The sequence below is a fragment of the Triturus cristatus genome, chromosome 1_2 (assembly GCF_964204655.1).
Source record: "Triturus cristatus chromosome 1_2, aTriCri1.1, whole genome shotgun sequence".
NCBI classification, from domain to species: Eukaryota; Metazoa; Chordata; class Amphibia; order Caudata; family Salamandridae; genus Triturus; species Triturus cristatus.
This window is the reverse complement of record NC_140580.1, coordinates 945,748,536-945,772,040: the sequence shown is the minus strand read 5'-3', so window position 1 is coordinate 945,772,040 and position 23,505 is coordinate 945,748,536. Positions and strand designations below refer to the sequence as shown.

Below are 23,505 nucleotides of genomic sequence, written 5' to 3'. Positions count from 1 at the left end.
GTATAAGGAGTGTCAACTGGTGATTGGTGAAAAGGTCTGGCTCTGGTGAGCAATGTGAGGAGCATGCAATGCTATATAGTATAAGCAGTGTGAACTTGTGAGTGGTGAAAGGGCTGGCTCTGCTGAGCAGTGTGAGGAGCATGCCCTGCTCGACAGTATAAGGAGTGTAAACTGGTGAGTGGTGAAAAGGTCAGGCTCTGGTGAGCAGTGTGAGGAGCATGCCCTCTAGACAGTATAAGGAGTGTGAACTGGGGCCTGATGAAAACGGCTGGCTCTGGTGAGCAGTGTGAGGAGCATGCCCTGCTGGACAGTATAAGGAGTGAGAACTGGTGATTGGTGAAAAGGGCTGGCTCTGGTGAGCAGTGTGGGGAGCATGCCCTGCTAGACAATACAAGGAGTATGAACTGGTGAGGGGTGAAAAGGGCTAGCTCTGGTGAGCAATGTGAGGAGTATGCTCTGTCTAGACAGTGTAAGGAGTGTGAACTGGTGAGTGGTGAAAAGGGATGGCCCTGGTGAGCAGTGTGAGGAGCATGCTCTGGTAGACAGTATAAGGAGTGTGAACTGGTGAGTGGTGAAAAGGGTTGGCTCTGCTGAGCAGTGTGAGGAACATGCCCTGCTCGACAGTATAAGGAGTGTAAACTGGTGAGTGGTGAAAAGGGCAGGCTCTGGTGAGCAGTGTGAGGAGCATGCCCTCTAGACAGTATAAGGAGTGTGAACTGAGGCCTGGTGAAAAGGGCTGGCTCTGGTGAGCAGTGTGAGGAGCATGCCCTGCTAGACAGTATAAGGAGTGTGAACTGGTGATTGGTGAAAAGGGCTGGCTCTGGTGAGCAGTGTGGGGAGCATGCCCTGCTAGATAATACAAGGAGTATGAACTGGTGAGGGGTGAAAAGGGCTGGCTCTGGTGAGCAATGTGAGGAGTATGCTCTGTCTAAACAGTGTAAGGAGTGTGAACTGGTGAGTGGTGAAAAGGGCTGGCCCTGGTGAGCAGTGTGAGGAGCATGCTCTGGTAGACAGTATAAGGAGTGTGAACTGGTGAGTGGTGAAAAGGGCTGGCTCTGGTGAGCAGTGTGAGGAGCATGCTCTGCTAGACAGTATAAGGAGTGTGAACCTGTGAGTGGTGAAAGGGCTTGCTCTGGTGAGCAATGTGAGGAGCATGCAATGCTATATAGTATAAGCAGTGTGAACTTGTGAGTGGTGAAAGGGCTGGCTCTGGTGAGCAGTGTGAGGAGCATGCCCTGCTAGACAGTATAAGGTGTGTGAACTGGTGAGTGGTGAAAAGGGCTGGCTCTGCTGAGCAGTGTGAGGAGCATGCCCTGCTCGACAGTATAAGGAGTGTAAACTGGTGAGTGGTGAAAAGGGCAGGCTCTGGTGAGCAGTGTGGGGAGCATGCCCTGCTAGACAATACAAGGAGTATGAACTGGTGAGGGGTGAAAAGGGTTGGCTCTGGTGAGCAATGTGAGGAGTATGCTCTGTCTAAACAGTGTAAGGAGTGTGAACTGGTGAGTGGTGAAAAGGGCTGGCCCTGGTGAGCAGTGTGAGGAGCATGCTCTGGTAGACAGTATAAGGAGTGTGAACTGGTGAGTGATGAAAAGGGTTGGCTCTGCTGAGCAGTGTGAGGAGCATGCCCTGCTCGACAGTATAAGGAGTGTAATCTGGTGAGTGGTGAAAAGGGCAGGCTCTGGTGAGCAGTGTGAGGAGCATGCCCTCTAGACAGTATAAGGAGTGTGAACTGGGGCCTGGTGAAAAGGGCTGGCTCTGGTGAGCAGTGTGAGGAGCATGCCCTGCTAGACAGTATAAGGAGTGTGAACTGGTGATTGGTGAAAAGGGCTGGCTCTGGTGAGCAGTGTGGGGAGCATGCCCTGCTAGACAATACAAGGAGTATGAACTGGTGAGGGGTGAAAAGGGCTGGCTCTGGTGAGCAATATGAGGAGTATGCTCTGTCTAAACAGTGTAAGGAGTGTGAACTGGTGAGTGGTGAAAAGGGCTGGCCCTGGTGAGCAGTGTGAGGAGCATGCTCTGGTAGACAGTATAAGGAGTGTGAACTGGTGAGTGGTGAAAAGGGCTGGCTCTGGTGAGCAGTGTGAGGAGCATGCTCTGCTAGACAGTATAAGGAGTGTGAACTTGTGAGTGGTGAAAGGGCTTGTTCTGGTGAGCAGTGTGAGGAGCAGGCAATGCTATACAGTATAAGGAGTGTGAACTGGTGAGTGCTGAAGGGAGCTGGCTCTGGCGAGCAGTAGGAGGAGCATGCAATGCTAGACAGTATAAGGAGTGTGAACTGGTGATTGGTGAAGAGGGCTGGCTCTGGCGAGCAGTGTGAGGAGCATGCTCTGCTAGACAGCATAAGGAGTGTGAACTGGTGAGTGGTGAAAAGGGCTGGCACTGGTGAGCAGTGTGAGGAGCATGCCCTGCTCGACAGCATAAGGAGTGTGAACTGGTGACTGGTGAAAAGGGCTGGCTCTGGTGAGCAGTGTGATGGGCATGCAATGCTAGACAGTATGAGGAGTATTAACTGGTGATTGGTGAAAAGGGCTGGCTCCGGTGAGCAGTGTGAGGAGCATGCAATGCTATACAGTATAAGGAGTGTGAACTTGTGATTGGTGAAAAGGGCTGGCTCTGGAGACCAATGTGAGGAGCATGCAATACTATACAGTATGAGGAGTGTGAGCTTGTGAGTGGTGAAAAGGATGGCTCTGGTGAGCAGTGTGAGGAGCATGCAATACTATACAGTATGAGGAGTGTGAACTTGTGAGTGGTGAAAAGGGCTGGCTCTGGTGAGCAATGTGAGGAGCATGCAATGCTATACAGTATAAACCTTGTGAACTTGTGAGTGGTGAAAGGGCTGGCTTTGGTGAGCAATGTGAGGAGCATGTCCTGCAAGACAGTATAAGGAGTGTGAACTTGTGAGTGGTGAAAGGACTGGCTCTGGCTAGCAGTGTGAGGCGCATGCCCTGCTAGACAGTATAAGGAGTGTTCAATTGTGAGTGGTGAAAGGGCTGGCTTTGGTGAGCAGTGCAAGGGGCATGCAATGCTATACAGTATAAGCAGTATGAACTTGTGAGTTGGGAAAGGGCTGGCTTTGGTGAGCAATGTGAGGAGCATGCCCTGCTAGAGAGTATCAGGAGTGTGAACTTGTGAGTTGTGAAAAGGACTGGCTCTGCTGAGCAGTGTGAGGGGCATGCAATGTTCTACAGTATAAGGAGTGTGAACTTGTGAGTGGTGAAGAGGGCTGGCTCTAGTGAGTAGTGTGAGGAGCTCACACTGGTGGGCTTATCTCGAGGTACTGGCGGTGGTCGGTGGTACAACATTGAACAGCAAAAAAAAGTTCATTCTCAGAGTTAGATAGAAATATTTCGAACAATGGAAAAACAGCTAAGAACACGCCTAAAAATTTAAACATATGATTCCCTCACTATTGATTATGTCCTCCTGAGTCCAAGCCAGATTAGTATAACAATAGTTATGGAAAGTCAACCTATTATTTAAGGAGATAGCAATTCACAAATCATTCTTCACCTTTCATCACTGAGGAGGGGAAGGATGCAAGTTGGTGGAAATCGTGAGAGCGCCCATTTCCATTTTATGTTTATTTTGATTGTAAAGCACATACTATACGGGTTAATTGTTTCTAGGCGTTCATATAGAGAAAAAATTCACATTATAAGTCTGTTACAAATGCCTGTCACCCAGATCTTTATGGAATTCAACAAACTTTGAGATTCAAAATCATGTCCCTGTGAATTAAATGTGTTAGCTGTTTCCTTGCATGAAGAGAAACCAATTGCTGTTGTAGATAGCAGTTTAAACTATTAGAATCGCGAGCCGCCACTCCGCAGTCCGCCCTCTTTGTTTACAGTTAAAACTACCTACTAGACGGGGCGGCGTGGGGATACGGGCCTTCGTAAAGAAGAAGAAAGCAGCAATAGTGCACGGCCGAAGGGGGGACGGCAGCTACCAGGAGCCTTTGCAGGGAAAGCTGCCACCGCCCACACCGCGCCCGGAGGCGCTTAAGTTTGGAGAGAGCCCCGGTGGAGCGGGGCTCTGTGTTCAGCTGTTGGGGGCATTAGCTGGCAATCTGCATTCTACTCCCGTGTCCCGCTGGTGATTTCGTTGGCCCTCCTGCCGCTGCAGCACCTTCCATCAGTGCAGCGCGGCCGAAGGGGGGACTGCAGCTACCAGGAGCCTTTGCAGGGAAAGCTGCCACCACCCACACCGCGCCCGGAGGTGCTTAAGTTTGGAGAGAGCCCCGGTGGAGCGGGGCTCTGTGTTCAGCTGTTGGGGGCATTAGCTGGCAATCTGCATTCTACTCCCGTGTCCCGCTAGTGATTTCGTTGGTCCTCCTGCCGCTGCAGCACCTTCCATCAGTGCAGCGCGGCCGAAGGGGGGACTGCAGCTACCAGGAGCCTTTGCAGGGTAAGCTGCCACCGCCCACACTGCGCCCGGAGGCGCTTAAGTTTGGAGAGAGCCCCGGTGGAGCGGGGCTCTGTGTTCAGATGTTGGGGGCATTAGCTGGCAATCTGAATTCTACTCCCGTGTCCCGCTGGTGATTTCGTTGGTCCTCCTGCCGCTGCAGCACCTTCCATCAGTGCAGCGCGGCCGAAGGGGGGACTGCAGCTCCCAGGAGCCTTTGCAGGGAAAGCTGCCACCGCCCACACCGCGCCCGGAGGCGCTTAAGTTTGGAGAGAGCCCCCGCGTCGCGGGACCGCGCACGGGCTAAGCCCAGGCAAAGGGCGGGCCCTCTGTGGCCATCAGTGGCCAGAGGAGGCTGGGCTAGGCCACCCCCCTTGGATTTTCAATCAGGTACTTTTGTATAACTTTGTTCCTATCACTAAGCCACAACTCTTCAGCCTAGGACTTTGGACATTGCACAATATCTGTGTACAGCGGACTATGGACTCCTCTTGTAAGGGGCTTAAAACTAATTAAACTGTCAATAAAAGTAGGGTTGTCCAGCATCACCCAATCACCCCACTGTGAGCTTATTGGGAGGCAGGGAATAGTGAGATTATTGTACTATGGCTACCAAACCCAAAACACGCTCTACCAAGGGGAAACCACGCACACCACTCATTCCTACTAAAATGGGGCTTGACCCCAACACTCCAGTAGGACACACAGCGCCACCAACTACAATAGATTTAATGCTAAGGAAGGTCATTGGGGTTGTTAACGGGGAGATTGAGCGCACACAGAGGCGCTTATCGATGACACCTACAAATATTCCCCTCACACCTATACAAACCAAACCTATACAAACCACAGATTTAAACTCTTGTGAAACCTCACATAATGGCAGTCTGGACGTCTCACCTGAAGCTGTCCCCTGTGGCCAACTGGTAACAGACGCTGGGCCATTCCCCAATAGGGTTGAAAATAGAACATTCAGAACTAGAAATAGAAGTAAAAAACGGGGCACCAAGAATATACATATCAGAAAACTGAAACCAACCAGTGGGGGCAGTAAGGCACATACAACAGATGATGAGGTCGTGGAAATAGAAGCTCCATGTCCCTTAATTCCTCCGGGGTGGCTGAACCCTGTAATTGCTGACCTCCAAAAACATCTTGAGGCTTTCATTGTTAGCCAAATAAAACCACTAGTTAGTAAGTTAGACAAATTTGCCAATGAACTGCAAAAACAGGGCAAGACGAAGGAGTCCACAAATTCCAATCTCATTGGAAATGCCACACCAGCAGTGACCACCTTAACACGGCAAATTCCAGCTAACAATAACTGTGTAAGTAATGAGCAATGCACTATTGTACAAGTCCATACATTGCCCAAAGCCTCAGCTCACCTTGAGGAAAGAAGTATTCAAAAAGGTGGGAATTATGACACCCATAAAACCCAGATGCAGCCCAATCCAACTCAGACACAGACAGGGAACCTCGCAACTCATAGCCTGAAAGATAATTACCAGGCAGGACGGGAGCGAATGGATAGAATGCACTACCCCCTTCCATGGGTAAATTTACCTCCTGAAGCAAGTCCCTATGTTGTTGTGTTTGCCGGGGTACCTGAACTAAGGATGGGTCAGAAAGAGTCACACATGGAACTTAAAAACAGGATTATTAACTGGTTGAACATACATAGGCCATTACAAGGGGAGGAACCTGGAGAAATCCTATATGTTAGGAGAGCAAATTGGATTGGCAGCAGAAGGAAAGATATTGAAGGGAACTGCACTATTGCAAACTTTAGGAACCCGAACCTAGTGGAGTACATACTGGGAAATCATAATAGGAATGTGACCAGCACTATACGATCCATGCCACTAGGGTACTTCTATCCCAGAAATTGTGTCACTTATCCCTTAATTCACACACAGGGAAGAAGGGGCAGAGGAGCAGATGGGTACCGGGCAAGGAAATATGAACACAGTGGCCTGCCAATATTAAATCAGGGTGGCCCACAGTGGACAAATAGATTCAGCCCCCTACAGTCCCTGGATGAGAACGATTGACTACCCCAACTAGAGATGCATCAGGAGGGGATGGAAAGAAGGATGTCCACCGATATCAGTGAACTAGTATCCCGGGGAAGTCACCAGCCGAAGGGGCTGGCAGTAACCCCTTTAAAGCAGGACGGGGAGAAACAGGATGTAGTCAGATCAAACGCCCAGGGTTCAAATGTTGTGAGGGTGTTAGGGGGAAGGGTGAACATAATGTCCTGGAATATAGCAGGCCTAGCCGGAAAATTTGAAAATGTAGATTGGAGAAACCATCTACGTGGTTTTCATATATTAGCTCTACAGGAGACCTGGGCGGTTAAGTTCGATCTCTATCACTTAGAGGGCTATAAGTGTTTCTTTGTTCCAGCCCAGGAAAGTAGCGCAGGAAGGGCGAGGGGAGGGCTAGCATTGTACGTGGATATTAATCTTAAGGGAAGATGGACATTACCATCTTGGACATCACACACCCTTTAAGCAGCGACATTCCAAGGGCAAGGGTTGAGGGTACAGCTATTCAATATCTACAATTCAGGTCCTATAAATGGTAGGAACGCTGTCCTGCAGGAACTAGACGCTAGACTCACCCAAGAAGCTGATCAAAGGAAGGGGGGGAGAACCAATTGTGTTACTGATGGCAGACTTAAATTGCCACCTCTGCCCAAACCTGCTACCGGTAACTGTAGACTGGGCCGTTTGCCCGGTCACGAAGGGGCCACACTTTGAGCATAGCACTGAGGGAACAACCCTAACTAAATTAATTGGCACCCACACGCTAGCACACACTATTGATTTGATAGTCCCGGGTCCAGAGGGCACCCTTGTGCCAACTTTTAAAGGAAGAGGATGCTCCTCCATTATAGATTTCATGTTGATATCCCCCTTTGCAAAACATTGGATTATAGAGGCCAGTACTAAATGGAGTACCTTTAGTGACCATAATCCCTTAGTTTTAGAATTACTTTGCAATGGCCACTTGGAAATGAATAAACAAGTGGATATCAGTCTAAGGCCAACAGACCAGGGGAGGCGTTTAAGGTGGGCGAAAATTAATGCCCAGGAATTTTACACAACACTACTTGTAAAAGGCAAAAAGTATGTCGAAGACTGCCTAGACCCTAAGATAGGGGGAGTTGATCTAGTCGCGTCCTTCGGGGAACTGACAACACTGGCCGATAAATTATTAGAAGTAAAAGGTCCTAGAAAGATAGGCACACAGCCAAGATGGTTCGATACTAATTGCTCTCGAGCATTAAGAAATCTAAAATAAAGCCTCAAAGCTAACCCTAGGGACAAGGTTGAAGTGGCCAAGTGTAGACAAATTTATAAAATTAAGATAAAAGACAGAAAGGCTACCCTACAAGCAGAAGTCTGGGCTGATTTAAGAGAGGCAGGAGAACACAGGGACTTCACAGAATTCTGGAGGATCATTAACAGGCCCTGTTTCCAGGAAAGTAGTGCCCCGGTCATTAGCACAAATATCCTCCCTCAACAATGGGTGACTCATTTTGAGGGTCTCTACAACCACTCTAAAGACACAAAACAAGAAGGGGGCTGGGATGGCACACGGAGTCTGGAAATAGATCTCTCACTAACAGAGATCATTAAGGCAATTCAAGGGTTGACACCGAACAAAGCTCCAGGGCCAGATGGTACACCCCCAGATCCATACCGAAGTAACATTGACCTGTGGGCGCCAATTTTGACGAGGGTGTTAAACGCGGCCATTAAATCAGGACTCCGGCGATCTTGGTCTACTGCACTAATCGTCCCTATCTTCAAGAAAGGGAATAGGGACAATCCCCAATGCTATAGACTGATATCGCTAATTGACGTCTCAGCCAAAATACTTGGGCGGGTGGTTCTGAACCGTCTTATGACCTGGACAGAAGAGCACCACACAATAGCTGAGACACAGTATGGGTTCAGAACGGGAAAATCGACTAGTGATCAGTGTTTAAATCTATACTTACTAGTTGCTAAGTACACCAAAGTAAGCAATGGCACCATTTACATGGGATTTATGGATCTGGCTGCGGCCTTTGATAATGTGAATAGGAACAAATTGTGGGCAATGATGAATAATTTGGGAATAGACCCGGGTCTTATAAATATTCTGAGAGAGTTGCATTGGAACACCATTGCTAGGGTCCTCTTTAGTGCGGAGGGGGGGCGAACTGACCCATTTCCATGCACAAGCGGAGTAAGGCAAGGGTGTATTCTCACTCCCTTTTTGTCCTCACTGTATATCAATGATCTAGAGACAAGCCTTATCGCCCAGACTGTAGACTGTCCCAAAGTAGGGAAGCGTCAAATTCCGGTACTCCTGTACGCGAATGACGCGGTCCTGCTTGCACGAACACCACGGAGTCTACAATCGCTCATCGATGGATTTGTAAAGTTCATGGACAATTTAGATCTGTCAGTGAATCTGAGCAAATCATTTGTGATGGTTGCAGGCAAAAGGCCCACTAAGAAATGTGTGTTTAAAATAGGGACCCACATAATGGACATTGTAAGTACTTTTCCCTATTTAGGCCTTTTATTTGATGGCGAGATCCAGTTTAATTCGCTGATTGAGGAACGCTGTACAAAACTGGTCTCCTCAAATGGTGCAATATTAAATTTTGCTCGCAGGTTGGGACGCTGGTCCCCAGAACAAGTAATGAGCCTATATGGCTCAATAAGTTCTGCAAAGGCACTGTATGGAGCTGAGGTGTGGGGCTTTAGGGATGCTAAATACTTACAGCAAGAGGAAGATAAATTTCTCTGTAGAATCCTAAAGATCCCACAGTCTACCCCAGCGGAAATTGCACACTCGGAACTTGGGATTCCCTACATCACAGACCAGGTGAAGATTAGGCCGGTTATGGCATGGCTCAGAATTTGGGCCAATCCTGAGGCGGAACTGAGTAGGGAAATTGTTACAGACTGTTTGCAAAGGGATAAGGGGTTGCAAATCCCCTGGCTGAAATATGTTAAAACAACACTAGAGACCATAGACCAGCATACCCTCTTTAGCAATCCGTGTACAATTTCTACGACCCGGAAACCACAAATTAAAAAACTGCTGTTGGAAAAATTGGAAACTGTCAGAGCAGCTCCCGCATTATCAAAGCGCTCAGTAGCGGCTTATTGCCTGGTCACGAATGGTGAGGGCATGGAACCCTATTTATTTCTGATGTATAATCAGCAGGACAGGTTTTTAATGTGTCGTTTTAGGCTCAATTTGTTACCTAATATTTTATCTTATCCATCTGGTTTTACTGTAACTATTGAGCAGAAGGGTGCCTGCGGCTGCGACAATAGGTCTCCGCAGGACACCCTTCATTTTGTATTATTGTGTCCATTTTATCGTACCCCTCGGCGCACGTTCTTGGTTGATATTTTAAGAGAGGGAAAATTCCGTCATGCTAAATCCGCACTACTGTTTCTTCAAAGAGCAAATGACACGCACACTTTATGCTCTGTAATAAGCTTTTTAAAAGTAGCAGTAAGGTTAAGGAACACAAGAGATTAAGCAATGATGTACATAATATTCTACCTCTTTTGCATGAATTGTATCAGCTTTGTAGGTGTTTGCTTTTTATCCTAATGAAGCTCAGAAATGTAAATTACATGATTTTATAAAATGTATTTTTATGATGATTTTTAACCATCGAAATAAATATTCACTGAACTGAACTGACCTACTACCTACCGGTGTATCCAGGTATGTACTTGTCTGCCCATCCCGGTGTGTGGACCCGTGTCTGCTTTGCTTCAGAAGCAGCGCCCAGGTAGTCTCCGGGTCGGCCCAAGTCCCAGGGTAGTTTCGGCTTCGAGAGCGGTGCGAGCACGGACTTGGGGCTCTTGTCGACGGTGGGGTCTGTCAGGAGGTGGTTGGTAGCGGTGCCAAAGGTGCTTCCAATCTGATAACGGAGCTGCGGGTAGAAGCCGGTGTATCTGAGAAAGAGATTGGCACAAATGATTAGTCCTTGAAAAACAGGCCTCTCTAATAATGACTTTAATATATAATGTTACTTCGGGCACAATCCTGAAACCAGCTAACACGGGCAAAGCCAATAGTTCCGGCTTTTTTAGGAGAAATGTTTGGTAATAGTTTGTCGACTTTATGTAAAATGCCTCTATCTGACCTCGACGTAAAATCCCATAATAAAGCAACATCATGGGCTTCAACACTAAGGAATGTAGGAGCAGGCTACTTTCCTGAACAAACCGTATTACCAGAAATAAGATGCACTCTCCAAGAAAAGTTCTTGTCATTAAAGGGAGTCAGCCAATGAACTGTAAGTAGGTAACTTGAAGGCATGTTCAGAAAAGTATGGCACAAAATACATTTTGACAAAAGGCCAGTATTTTTTGCATCCTTAAGAAAAACCCAGGTGTGTCTTTACTTTGTGAACAAGAAAGCTGTAAGTCAAAAAACATGTTATGGTGAAAGAAAAGTAAAACAAATGAAGAACACTCATGGGGTGATTGATAAACAATGCTGAATCTGTATGAATGGCTAACACATGTAAACATGCACACATCCTAAGCAAAAACGCCATAAATCCGCAATAAACTTCTCATTGTGTCAGCTTAGTAAATGCATTAAAGAATATACACTGGATCTCAATTAGTAGCAATGATTCATGCCCCACCTGCAGCCTACCGAAAGGAATCCTTGATGCCCTATGACCACCATCCAATGGGAGCCCAAATAGGACAATGTAAGTATTGGGATGGAAATGTACCCAGTGTGATGCTGTAAGTGGGCACTCCTGCAATGAGTTATTGTCACAACCGGTTTGACAGGCATGCACCCCTGCCATCAGTCCTTGTCAGACCTGTTCTATGGGGCTATCGAGGTGGTGTGCCACTGGTGTACTCGGGTCTATCCTAATCCTCTTCAAACAGGGCCAACCCTTTTCAAACTTGACTCTCAGGGTAGCGAGGGCAAGCAGTTTAAGCCTTCCCAGGGAATCAGTGTGGGGGCCAAGACCTGAAAACTCAATGATTAGCGAGCAGGCACAATAACGTAAATGCCCAGTGCTGCTCTTTTAAAGCAAAATACTTTCATTACACAACACAATGATGAATATCTAGTTATGTTCTTCATAAAATGGTATACCCTCTCACTCTAATGTCCTCGCTCCACCCTGGTAACTCCTGGACACTATAATCCCCAATACTGGTGTTAAGAGGCATGAATTAGGCACAGATGCAGATTGTCATGGTAATTTCCTGGGGGGAATTTGAGGGCATAACATAATCACTCAACCTACACTGTGGACTCCTTTGAGTAGTACATCTGAAGCCTGGGGTACGCGTACTCTTGCAGCATGCCTCTGTTCAGCAGCTCTGGTTGCTGGGAACTCGTGATACTTGCATGACTGCTCCTGCCGGTCAGGTTGTGAGCCAGGTGCAGTCTGAACTTGCAGGGCCTGCTCTTGGGGAAGAGGCCAGTGGTGCTGATAGTAACCACAACCAGTCCAGATGTCCTGGTCCTGCCCTGCCCACAGAGGCAGTCTCTCAGAACAAACAGGTGCTCGTTGGTGGGGTACCAGCCCGGCCAATCAGGCGTTCAATAATGCGGTGCAATTGCAGCCTTACATGTCAATCAGACATCCAATGGTGAGCTGCAGTTTTGGCCTTCAAGCCTGATAAGGTACGTAATGGTCAGGTGCAGTTATGTCTCCCAGGCTGATCCAAGGTCCAAAAACAAGGTGCAGTTGCGGCCTCCCAAGTGGATCAGGCAGTCAGCAGGGAGCTGCTGCTGTGCTGCATGGTTCGTTGCTGCAGTGGACAGTGGGCACCGCCCAGACTGTCTGGGTACAGTCTTTGCATCACGTCTTGGTCAAAAACCACACAGAGAGACCAGGGACCCTGCACTATATGGGTTGCTCCTGGTTTCATTCTCAGTAAAAGCCTACTTTCTGTGGGAGCTTCACACACCAGGAACATGTTGAGTTTCTAATTCTCTGACAGTCTTACTCCTGCAGGGACAGGCTTGATCCATTCCTTCAACTTCTCTTTGGAAGAAAGTGCTGGCAGAAAGTGCAGACTTCAGTTGATGGCCCGTCACTTCAGAGAGTCTAGCTGTCAGGCGGATATCAGCACTGGTCACACAGCAGCTCTTCAAGTACACTACAGAATAATTCCTTCCTATGCCATGGACAACTTTGAACAGAACCTGTGAGGGAGAGGCTTTGGTGCCACCTTCAGATGGATTTTCTAGATGGGATGTGGCTCCATTGTCTCTAACCTTGAATCAGTTTGGAGTGCTTCTCTTTCAAGTGTCCTTCTCAGGCTGCTCTCAAGATCCAGTTTTTGCATAAAGTGGTGCTTCTCACAGCAGGTAGCATTGGGGCTGTCTCCAAGCAGGAACATCTGCAATGAAGTGTGGGGGTCTCTGCACCTAGCTGTCATCAGAATTTCTAAGGCAGACCAAAGAGCGGAACTTGCCTAGGAACTTTCTTATCTTGACAAACAGAAACTGCAGCCCGACTTCTCTTTTGCCACCTACCAACTGCAGTACCCAAGAAGAACTAGCCCCTTGTTAACAAATTTGCCATGGAATTTCTAAAGGTAGCCCTGTCTCCATTATTCTCACTTCAGAAATCCCCACACTCCAGATTCAGAAATGTTAGGCTATACACTTCACCTCCTCGGGGAAGCTGTCCTCATCCTTCATCTTGTGCCATGCTAAAACAAGGGTATCCAAAATAAAACCCACTTCACTACTCTCTCTCTCTCTCTCTCTCTCTCTCTCTCTCTCTCTCTCACACACACACACACACACACACAGTCCTGCTAGTATGAATGTATCACAGACACACTAGACATGCACACATACATTTGACATACATATGTGATGTCAGCGTAAGTTTTTGTTTGACACATAAAAACAACATTTTGCCCAAGCGGATTCAGTAGGTCACACTCACAATGGCACAGATAAAAAGCGCTGGTGAAGCCAAATATCACAAAACTACAGTTTTATGTGTTACACACAGGACAGGGTCAGCTATGAGGACATGCTTTGTGTACTCCTTCAGCTTACTGAACAGGTCCTAGACCTCTCACAGCCAGGGACAGGCCTATGCCTCATGTTAGACCTGACATCTTTGGTGTGTTTTCCCCCTGCTTCTGACCTTCTGTTGTTGACTGTGTGCTGCATTTCAATGTTGCTGGTTTTAAGACTCTGGGCACTTTACCACTGCTGACCAGTGCTAATGTGCAAGTGCTTCCTGTGTAAATGGTATTTGTAATTGGTTATCCATAATTGGCATATTTTACTTACTGGTAGGTCCCAAAAAATGTGTGTGCCTAGGGCTGTAAACCAAATGCTACTAGTGGGCCCGCAGCATTGATTGTGCCACCGACAAGTGTCTGAGACCTGCCACAGCAGCAACAATGTGTGCAGTTCTGAACTACCATGTCAACCTGGCTAGTTCAGCCACTTGCCAGGCCCAAACCTTCCCTTTTTTCTGCATGTAAGGCACCCCTAAGGTAGGCCCAAGGTAGCTCCATGGGGCAGGGTGCAGTGTATTTAAAAGGTAGGACAAGTAATGGTGTTTTTTACATGTCGTGATAGTGAAATGCTGCTAATTTTGTTTTCACTATTGAAAGGACTATCTCTCCCATAGGTTATCATTGGAGCTGCCTTATAACCTCTTACAAATGTAACTTACAATTGGTAAGAGGTAGAAAGTTGGAGTTTGGGGTTCCTGAACTCACGATTTAAAAATACATCTTTTAGTGAAGTTGGTTTTTAAGTTGCATGTTTGAAAATGCCACTTTTGGAAAGTTGGCCTTTTCTTGCTTTACCATTCTGTGCCTCTGTCTGTAGAATCCACCGCTGATGGAGGGTCTTTTTTGGGCTGTTTGTGTATTCATTCTAGACAATTAGTCACACAAAGGGAGCTGAGGTGTGCCCTGCATATCCTGATGGCCCATCACCAGGCTGATGGGTCTTCCTGAGCTAGAGTGGTGGGAGGAGTTGTCACTGGCACCTAGATAGGGCTGTGCCTGTCCTAGCACAAAGTGGTCTCCACCCCCTCTGTACTTATACCAGTTTCTGCCTTTGAAGTAGGCAAACTTCAAAGGAAAGTCTTTGTAGTGCGCAAGACCCTGCCTTTCCCTGAGCCAGGTCAGGGAAAGGCAGGGTCTTGCGCACTACAAAGACTTTCCTTTGAATTTTGCCTACTTCAAAGGCAGAAACTGGTATAAGTACTGGAGTTGTGACACCATATCTTCTGAACACTTTTGGACTAAGAGGACATTCTGCCTGGAAGAAGAGCTGGATGCTGTAGGAGGGACTGACACTCTGCTTGTTGCTTTGGTGTGCTGACCAGCTGCTTGCTGCTTCTGGGAGTGAAAGGACTGGACTTTTCTTTCTACATCCTACTTTCTAAGGGTCTCGAAGGGCCTGTCCATGCTTGCCTCCTGTTAAGAAGTCTCAGGGCCATCAAAGACTTCAACTACCAGTGCCCGGGCTCTTCTGCTGAGAGCCCTGACTTGCCGAGTAGTGCCAAATCCAATTCCTGTGCCCTTGAAAGTAGAATCTGGTAATCTGAGAAGAAAATCCACACATCAACTCTCAGTGCCTGATGTGCGGCTGAAAGGTCACTGCAACTCGAGTCCCGAGCCCCGTGTCACTACAGCCGTAGCACATGCTCCAACTCAGATGCGGGCCCTGCTGTGTGGCTGAAGAAATCAACGCATCATCTGCTTTGCGGCTGCAAAAATTGAGGCAGTGCCTGTTCTTCTGCTGCCCCATTGACACACATCTCGATTTTCGATGGATCGTCCCTGGGCGCCAAGTTCTTCATCGACGTTGCCCATCAGTGAGGAACTGAGACCGCATTTCCAGAGACCAACGCATCACCTCCCCTCACAGTAAGGAACCAATGCATCACCTCCCCTGGCAGTAAGGAACGGGCACCTCACCTCCCCTGCGCTGCAGTAAGGAAGCGACGCATCACCTCCCCTGGCAGTAAGGAACCGACTCATCACCTCCCCTGGGTGTAAGGAACCAACGCATTGCTTTGATTTTCCAGTCCCTCGCCTCCCCTGTGCCTGTTTTCATTTTTTATTTTGATGCATCCCAGGTACTTTGTGTTAAGAGAACGCATCCATAGATCTCTATGGACTGAACTTATTTTACCTTTAGAAAAGTGATATCTTTACCTGTGTATTTTGGATTTTTGTCATTTTTGGTCTTGTTTCATTCAGATAAATATTGGTTATTTTTCTAAACTGGTGTGGTTTCCTTTTCTAGTATTTTCACTGTGTTAGTGTGTATATGTGTACAAATGCTTTACACATTGCCTCTGAGATAAGCCTGACTGCTCATGCAAGCTATCAAGGGGATGAGCAGGGGTTATCTTAGCTCAGTAATCCCCTTACCCTGACTAGTGAGACGGTCCCTACTTGGGCAGGGTGCACACCACTACCAACTAAAGACCCAATTTCAAAAAACCTCTGCACACACTCACAACACATACAAAACACACACACACAAAACTAGTGTGAAGCTGGGCCAAAATAAAAGTCTGGATACCATATTTGCAGTCAATCGGGCATTCGTAGCAGGGAAAACGCATAAATATCATGTAGAGGACTTTCCCGTCAACAGTAACCCAAGTGTAAGGCTCAGCTGTGTTTTTGACATTTGTACCTCAGCACCTGCAGCCATAATGCATTTACATGGCAGACCACATCAGGTTAATGGAATACAAGATCCCAAGCAAGGGACAGTAGTCTGGAGTGACGCACTATGTATGACTTCCTTAGCAAGTGGGACTACTGTTGCATTGCCAGTTCAGATGAGCTTGGCAGCGGTGATAGCATGGGATGTTCAATTATAGTCATTGAGCAGGCATTCTTTTTGTCCTTTGCACTTCAGTGTCTACAGTTTTGCCTAATCACATGTAAATAGGGAATGTATGACGTTACATCGCATACATTCACAACGCGGTATTTTACATCGCGTTCGTTACAACGCAAGTTGTTACAATGACTTGCGCTGGAGGGCGCTGGACTTAGGAATAGTATGATTTACTATTCCAACTCCAGTCTACGTACAGTAGGGAAGGTGTTGGAATAGTAAATCAGACTATTCCTTAGGTTAGAACGCCATCCAGCGCAAGTCTTTGTAATGACTTGCGTTGTAATGACCGCGATGTACAGGCATTGCGATGCAATGCCCGTGTTGCAATGGATTTCTCCCGTAACCAGGTCTCTTGCTACATCTTGTGTGTTTGGATAGTGAATGTGTCTAGAGTGGATGACTGGTAGTATGTGCATGGACTGTATACACTGTGTGGATTGGAATTTAGGGAACTCCACCTTGGATTGCTACAAAACATGTTATACAAGATGGAAATAGGAAGTAGGCTGTGCAAACAGCTAAAACTGTGTGAAGTTGTCCTAAAAAGTGGCATAAATAAAAATAATGTATTTCTGCTTTAAAGGGTTATTAAAAAAGAGTCAAACTGCGGCGTGGCAAAATGCCAACTAGAAAAGAAAATGAGCAAGAGCGGCAAAAAGAAAAGTTAGTATTTTTGGGGGCCGTGGCTTATTTTTTATCATCAGAACAAGAGACACAAAGGCACAAAAGGCAGAAAGGAGAAAGAGAAATAAAGGAAAACCCTGACAAAGGGAGATAGAAGAGATGTATAGGAATTTTCAGCTGTGATAGAAAGGGGTAGGGAGTGTGAGGCGACCTTAAAGCGGTATGAGGTGGAATCTACACTAGACCCACTTGGTATTCTGCAACCACAACGTTTGACAGAGCCAGCGGAGGACTTGTAAGAAAAACATTGGGCCCTGGCACTTAACGAATTACACTTTCAGATAGTATGCCCTATGTATGGTAACACCAAACTCTTTGGAGTGGCATTTGTGAGCTAGTGGTTAAAGCTTCAGACTCAACAACTGAAGGTTAGGTGTTGTTAAGCTCAATTCTTACTATGGCCTAGTGTCTGCTTAATGGTCAGTTCTCTCACAAAGACATTTCAAGAATAGTTTTCATGTTGGAAAGGTCTAACCACGTTTTCTGGTAATGGGAGAAGTGTGTATGGCAATCACCTTAAGGGTCCTACTGAATTCCATTTTCAGATCCAATGCCATAGGTATGTTGTCACTTTCCTTCATAGTGTTTCTATTGTGGCCTAGTGGTTAGGGTCTTTGAGTCTGACGTTTAAGAGTTCAAAACTCAGTTGCCTGAAGGCCTGTTCAGTCACAAGGTGATGTTGTGGATCTCTACAGCAAGTGAAATGTCAATTGGAAAAATAGAACATTGTTTTTTGGTCATGGGAAAATAGTAATATTGCAGTCAACTATGAAGACTTTTTTTTATTTTTTTATTTTTTTTTAAAAGAAGTTTTATTGTTTTCACACAAATTACAACAAAAGGACACGGAATCAGATCGTATACACATTGTAGTGGGCAAAACACCATACACAATCATCATTTCTCCAAGTAGACCTAGATCGGGCCTCCTGAGGCCATCCGTATCAGCCACCCTCCCCTTCTCTCCTTCAGCTTCTCTAGTCATCTGAGTCAGAGGACTCCTCATCAGAAAGAGGTGGCGGATCACATATGTTGCCCCTATATTTGTTCCATGCTCCCCACACTCTGACCCACTTTCGAGGACAACCCCGCCTGATAAACACGTAACGCTCAGCAAACATAGCCCCATCCATTTCCTTTTTCCACATCGACAGCAGTGGTGTTTCCACCGCTCCCCACTTTTGAGCTATGATCCGTTTAGCCATCATGTTCCCTAACGTCACTCAGCCCTGCGCCTGGCGATTAAGATCCGTGGGCTCCCACACATTCAGCAGACATCGTCTGGGGTCTGGCAGCAGTGACACCCCGCACACCTGCGACATCGTTCGCAGTACTCGCCTCCAGAAGAGTTGAAGAACCGGACAGTCCCAGAGCAGGTGATAGAAGGTTCCCTCCTCCCTGCAACCCCGCAGGCAGAAGGGATGTGGTGCTCTGCCCAGTCTGTGCAACAGGCTCCTGGTGAAATATGAGCGATGTAAAATACGAAGTTGCACAAGACGCAGCCGTGAGTGTATACCCGCCTCGCGCGGTGACGCCAGCGCCTCCCGCCAATCTGGGTCATCAAAATCACCGACCTCGTCGGCCCATTTCTCCCGCAAGACCCCCATAGGGTCCGGCAAATTGTTGATCAGTTTGCGGTATGTGAAAGATGTGGCCCGCTTAGGCATGTATTCGGTCAGCAGCCTGTCTTCCAGCGGAGATGCCTCTGGAACCTGCACACCTGGGGTTAACTGTGCCGTCAAGGCGTGTTTCATCTGCAAATATCGGAACCATTCTGAGGGAGCCAGCTCATACTGTTGTTGCAAGCGAGCGAACTGCACAACCTCCCCTTTGTGCCACACGTCGCCTATCACCGAGATCCCGATAGCGTCCCAAGCGGCAAAGCCCCTGCTGTCCCTGAGTCGTCCCAGTCGCTTCGTGTCCCAAAGAGGCGTGAGCTGCGTCAGGACTCCGCGCCATCCCAGCCTGGCCTGTGCCGCATGCCAGATAGACACAGTCTGACGTAGAGGGCCAATCAGCTGCGGGGCCAGCCGGGCATCATACAACGGGGTTAGCATACCCCTTTCGCCCAGTATATCCCTATCTGCCTTAAACGCTGGATCCGACTGCGGCGCATGGAGCCACTGGTTAATCACCTTAAGCTGCGCCGCCCAATAATACAGCTGGATATCTGGGAGAGCAATTCCCCCATCGTACCACCCACAGACCAGTTTCGCCTGTGCAATGCGTGCTGGTTTGTTGCCCCAGAGTAAGTTAGAGACTTGCGCTGCAACCGCTCGGAAATAGGCCGGCGGCACCGGATAAGGAGTATTTTCCAACACATAGAGAAACCTCGGCAGGGCCATCATTTTAAAGAGCGCCGCCCTCCCCACCAGGGTTAGGGGCAACGTTCCCCAGTGCCGCACATCCTGCCTGAGGCGGTCTAGTTGAGGGCTTAAGTTGTGCCTGTGAAATTCCATCTGATCCGAGGCAACGTGTATCCCCAGGTATTTGAATGACCCCTTCGCCACCTGTATCTGGCAGCCCTCCGGCAGTCGAGGGGGGGGGCCCCTCAGCACCATGAGGACCGACTTCGACCAGTTGATCGTATAGCCGGATGCCCGGCCAAACACCTCGCAAATATTAAGTAATGTAAGGATGGACCGCCTCGGAGATGACAAGTAAAGCAGTATGTCATCCGCGTACAGGGAGACGCGGTCCTCCCAATTCTCCGACCATCGAAGGCCTCTCATCATTGGCTCCCACCGTATCCATGTCGCGAGGGGCTCAAGTACTAGGGCGAAAGGCAGCGGCTAGAGCGGGCAGCCCTGTCGCGTACCTCGCCCCAGGGGGAAATCCTCCGACATGTGCCCGTTGGTCGCGACATGGGCCAGCGGCTTGGTGTATAGGAGTCGGATCCAGGCACAAAATTTCGGCCCAAACCCCAGATGAGATAATACTGCGAAGAGAAAGGGCCACTCCACCATATCGAATGCCATACGGGCATCAAGGGAGAGAATAACAGCTGGTTCCTGAATTCGGTCCATTCGGGCCAACACGCTATGTAAGCGCCTCAGATTGTGGGAGGTACTACTCCCGGGCATAAAGCCCGACTGGTCCGGGTGCACTATGTCAGTTAAGTGTGGCGTGAGTCGGAGGGCCAGCAGTTTCGCAAGGATCTTGGCCTCTGCATTAAGCAGTGAGATGGGGCGATAGGAGGCGCATTGGTCCGCCGGCTTACCCGGCTTTGGCAGTACCACGATGGTGGCTGTTCGCTGGTCTGCGGGAAGCTCCCCCATCTCCAGGCCGTGTTTGTACATATTCAGCAAGTGTGGGGTCAGCATCTCGGGCAGTCGTTGATACAGCTCAATCGGGATGCCATTAGGACCCAGTGCCTTGCCAGGTTGTAATGCCGCAATAGCCACCTGTAGCTCCTCGACCGTAAGATCGGCCTCTAAAGACTCCCTAGCTTCAGGGGAGAGCTTAGGCATCTGTAGGTCACTAATGTATGTCAGCGCCACCTCCACCGACATGGAGGAGTTGGAGGAATACACCCCACGAAAATGCCCCGCCAGGGTGCGCACTATTTCTCGTGGGTCCGACGTTGTCGACCCCTCGGCCGTGGCCAGCCGCGCGATCCATCGGGCTCCGCTGTCACGCCTGTCCAACCACGCCAGTAGCCTGCCGGTTTTATCGCCGACATCGTAGACCGTATGCCGTGAGGCCTCAAGTCGCTGTTTGACACGGTCTGCCAGGTGTTCCCTGTGTTTTACCTGAGCCACTCGCAGGTCATGGGAGGTTTCACGGGAGGGGGTTTCGGCTTGACGAGCCTCCGCAGCCAGGAGCTCAAGCTCCAGCGTCTGCAACTCAGACGCTTGCATGCGTTTATATCCTGTGATGGCAGCCATCGCCTGGCCCCGCAGCACCGTTTTGTACGCCTCCCAAAGAATTGTGGGAGAGTCGACCGAAGCGGCGTTCTCGTGGAAGTAGAGTTTCGACCCCTGTGTGATGGATTTACTAATCTTCGGGAGACGCAGATAGCTGGGGCATATCGGGTAAACGCGGCGGCGCATCAGGTGGGAACTGTGGTAGTGCAGAAGGATCGGGGAATGGTCAGAGATGCCCCTGGGTCTAATTTCAATACGTTCAACGTTGTGAAGGCATCCGGGGGAGCCCAGAAAATGATCAATGCGGGTGAGACTGTTGTGCACCCCGGAGTGGAATGTATAGGAGCGTGTCTCTGGGTGGTGCCAGCGCCAAAGATCTGTGAACCCTAGCGCCGCCACGAAGCCTGCAAGTCGCGTTGCGCCGCTGCCCTGCGCCCGAGGCGGGGACCGGTCAATGTGATCATTCATCACCGCATTAAAGTCTCCCCCAAGCAGCACCTCTCCCCCCGGTAGGGTAAGGAGAAATTCACTAAGTGCCGGAAACGCCGTGGTATGCAACCCAGGAGGGATGTAGACCGACACTACATTATAAAGATGCCCTTCCCATTGTATGTGAGCCGCGGCAAACCTCCCGGCTCCGTCCGTTTGTACACCAAGCACTATTATTTGGGACTGTTTGCGCAGCCAGATGCCAACCCCTCGGGACCCAGAAGTAAACTCAGAGTGAACCACCATCTTATATCCCCATCTGTCCAGCGCTTTAGTAGCCGTGCCGGTGAGATGGGTCTCCTGAAGCAAGACCAGCGCCGGGGCGCACCGTTTAATACTATGCAGGACCAGGCCTCGTTTGATTTTGTCTCCTAAACCCCGTACATTCCAGGTCAGTAAAGAGAGGGGCTGCACCGGGGTCGATTCAGCGTCAGAGGCTATTGGAGTAAGCAAATCTGACTTCACGGCGGGTGGGAGAGGAGATAAAGCAATAGGCGGATAGAGCATAGTGTGACCCAGGTTGTGTGTACGACATGTGTATGATGTAAGTCAGAAGGCCGTGTCCTACCAAACCAAAACAAAGAAACAAAACCAAAGAACATACCCCGTCCCCCCACCCCCCTCCCTGCCTCCCTGCCACACGGACTCAGAACTGCCCGCCACCCCAACTCAGCAGAGTGCTCAGTCCCTTGAACCCCAAACAGTACTTGCGCTTTTTAGGGAACGTGGAGTCCGAGGGGGACCAGGACATCCCCCGTCCCCAGGTCCATCGTTCATGTCTCAAACCATTCAGTATGCGGACACTACATCAACACCAGTTCCCAGCGGGTAGTCTTGAACTACAGTTCGGTCAGGAAGCGAGCCGCCGCATCAACCCGTGGGTCCCTCCTCAACCTCTTCAAGGCGCTGTTCATGTCCAGTAGGATCGACCTCACTCCCGGGACGCCTTGTCCCTCGACTCGAGCGCCCTGCGCCACCAGCTCGGCGCCACCCCTCTAACCAGTCATGAGCCTCCTCCGGTGTGTCGAAGAAGAAAGTCTTGCCCTCCGCCGCCACCCGGAGACGCGCCGGGAAGAGCATTGCATATGGAAGTTCTCGAGCCCGCAGTTTCTTCTTGACCTCCACAAAGCTCCGCCGCTGCGCCGCCACCGCAGCCGTATAGTCTGGAAAGAAGGATACTGTGGAGTTTTGAAGCCGAATCGGCGGTGCCACCCGCGCCGCCTGTAGAATGGCATCCCTGTCTCTAAAATTAAACAGGCGGGCCAGGACAGGCCTCGGAGGCGCCCCAACCTTCGGACGCCCCCCCGGCACCCTATGTGCGCGCTCCACTGAGAAGAATGTCGAGAGGCCCCGGGGTTGCAACTTGGATTTAATCAGCTCTTCTACATAAAGGTCCATGGCCGGGTGCCCCTCACTTTCGGGAATCCCAATAATGCGCACGTTGTTGCGGCGAGAGCGCCCTTCTTGGTCGTCCAGCCGGGCCGCCATGCGTTTGTTCTCTGATTCCAACTGCGACACTCTCTGTAAGAGGCCTTTGGAGTCCTTCGCCAAAGTCTCCGTTGCCTGCTCCACCTCCGCTACCCTGGCGGACATCTTCTGGAAGTCTGCGCGGAGCAGGGATACGTCCGTAGAGATCGACCCCACTGTGGATTGTACCTGCGTTAAGGCCATCATGATGTCCTCCAGCATCACATTCGGCGCGTCGGTGGTCGTCGCCATCTTCCCGGTGGGGCCGCCGCGGTCCGACACCTCGGAGTCCTTGGTGTAGGCAAACTTAGCAAGCTTGCCTTGATGGTGCCCCTTGGTTCCTTTCCCGCTCATGGCGTTAATGCTACCTCCCAAATGTCACTCCCGCAGAGCAACAGGGGAGCGATGCACCAGGGGCCCCCCAGGCCGGGCCCGAACCCTTCAGGCAGCCTAGGGAGCTGTCCCCGTCCCAGGTCGTCCCCGAGAGAAGGGGGGGGGGGGGGTCCGGCACGGATCAGCAGGGGCGGCCTCACGTCCCGGCGGGGCCCGGTACAGGTCCGGATCGTGGTCTCCGGCGCAGCTCAGGCCCGGGGGCCGGCAGCAGCTCGCTCTAGCGCAGGTCAGGTCCACCGGAGGGATAGTGGATTCCGGCGCCTCTCGCAGTCCCCTTGTC

At 49.5% G+C, this 23,505-nt stretch overlaps 1 protein-coding gene across 1 annotated transcript in view; it reads right to left on the bottom strand.

Annotated features, from left to right (window-relative positions):
• The window catches only part of LOC146868408 (uncharacterized), a 153,559-nt gene extending 132,662 nt beyond the window's left edge, over positions 1-20,897 (bottom strand). Inside the window, exons 1-3 of the mRNA XM_085624116.1 lie at positions 20,231-20,897; positions 12,697-12,868; positions 10,147-10,391 (exon numbers count right to left, since the gene is read on the bottom strand). Coding sequence (XP_085480242.1) covers positions 10,147-10,391; positions 12,697-12,868; positions 20,231-20,897 — 1,084 coding nt within the window. The remainder of the gene's footprint in view (positions 1-10,146; positions 10,392-12,696; positions 12,869-20,230) is intronic.
• Positions 20,898-23,505: the final 2,608 nt, after the last annotated feature.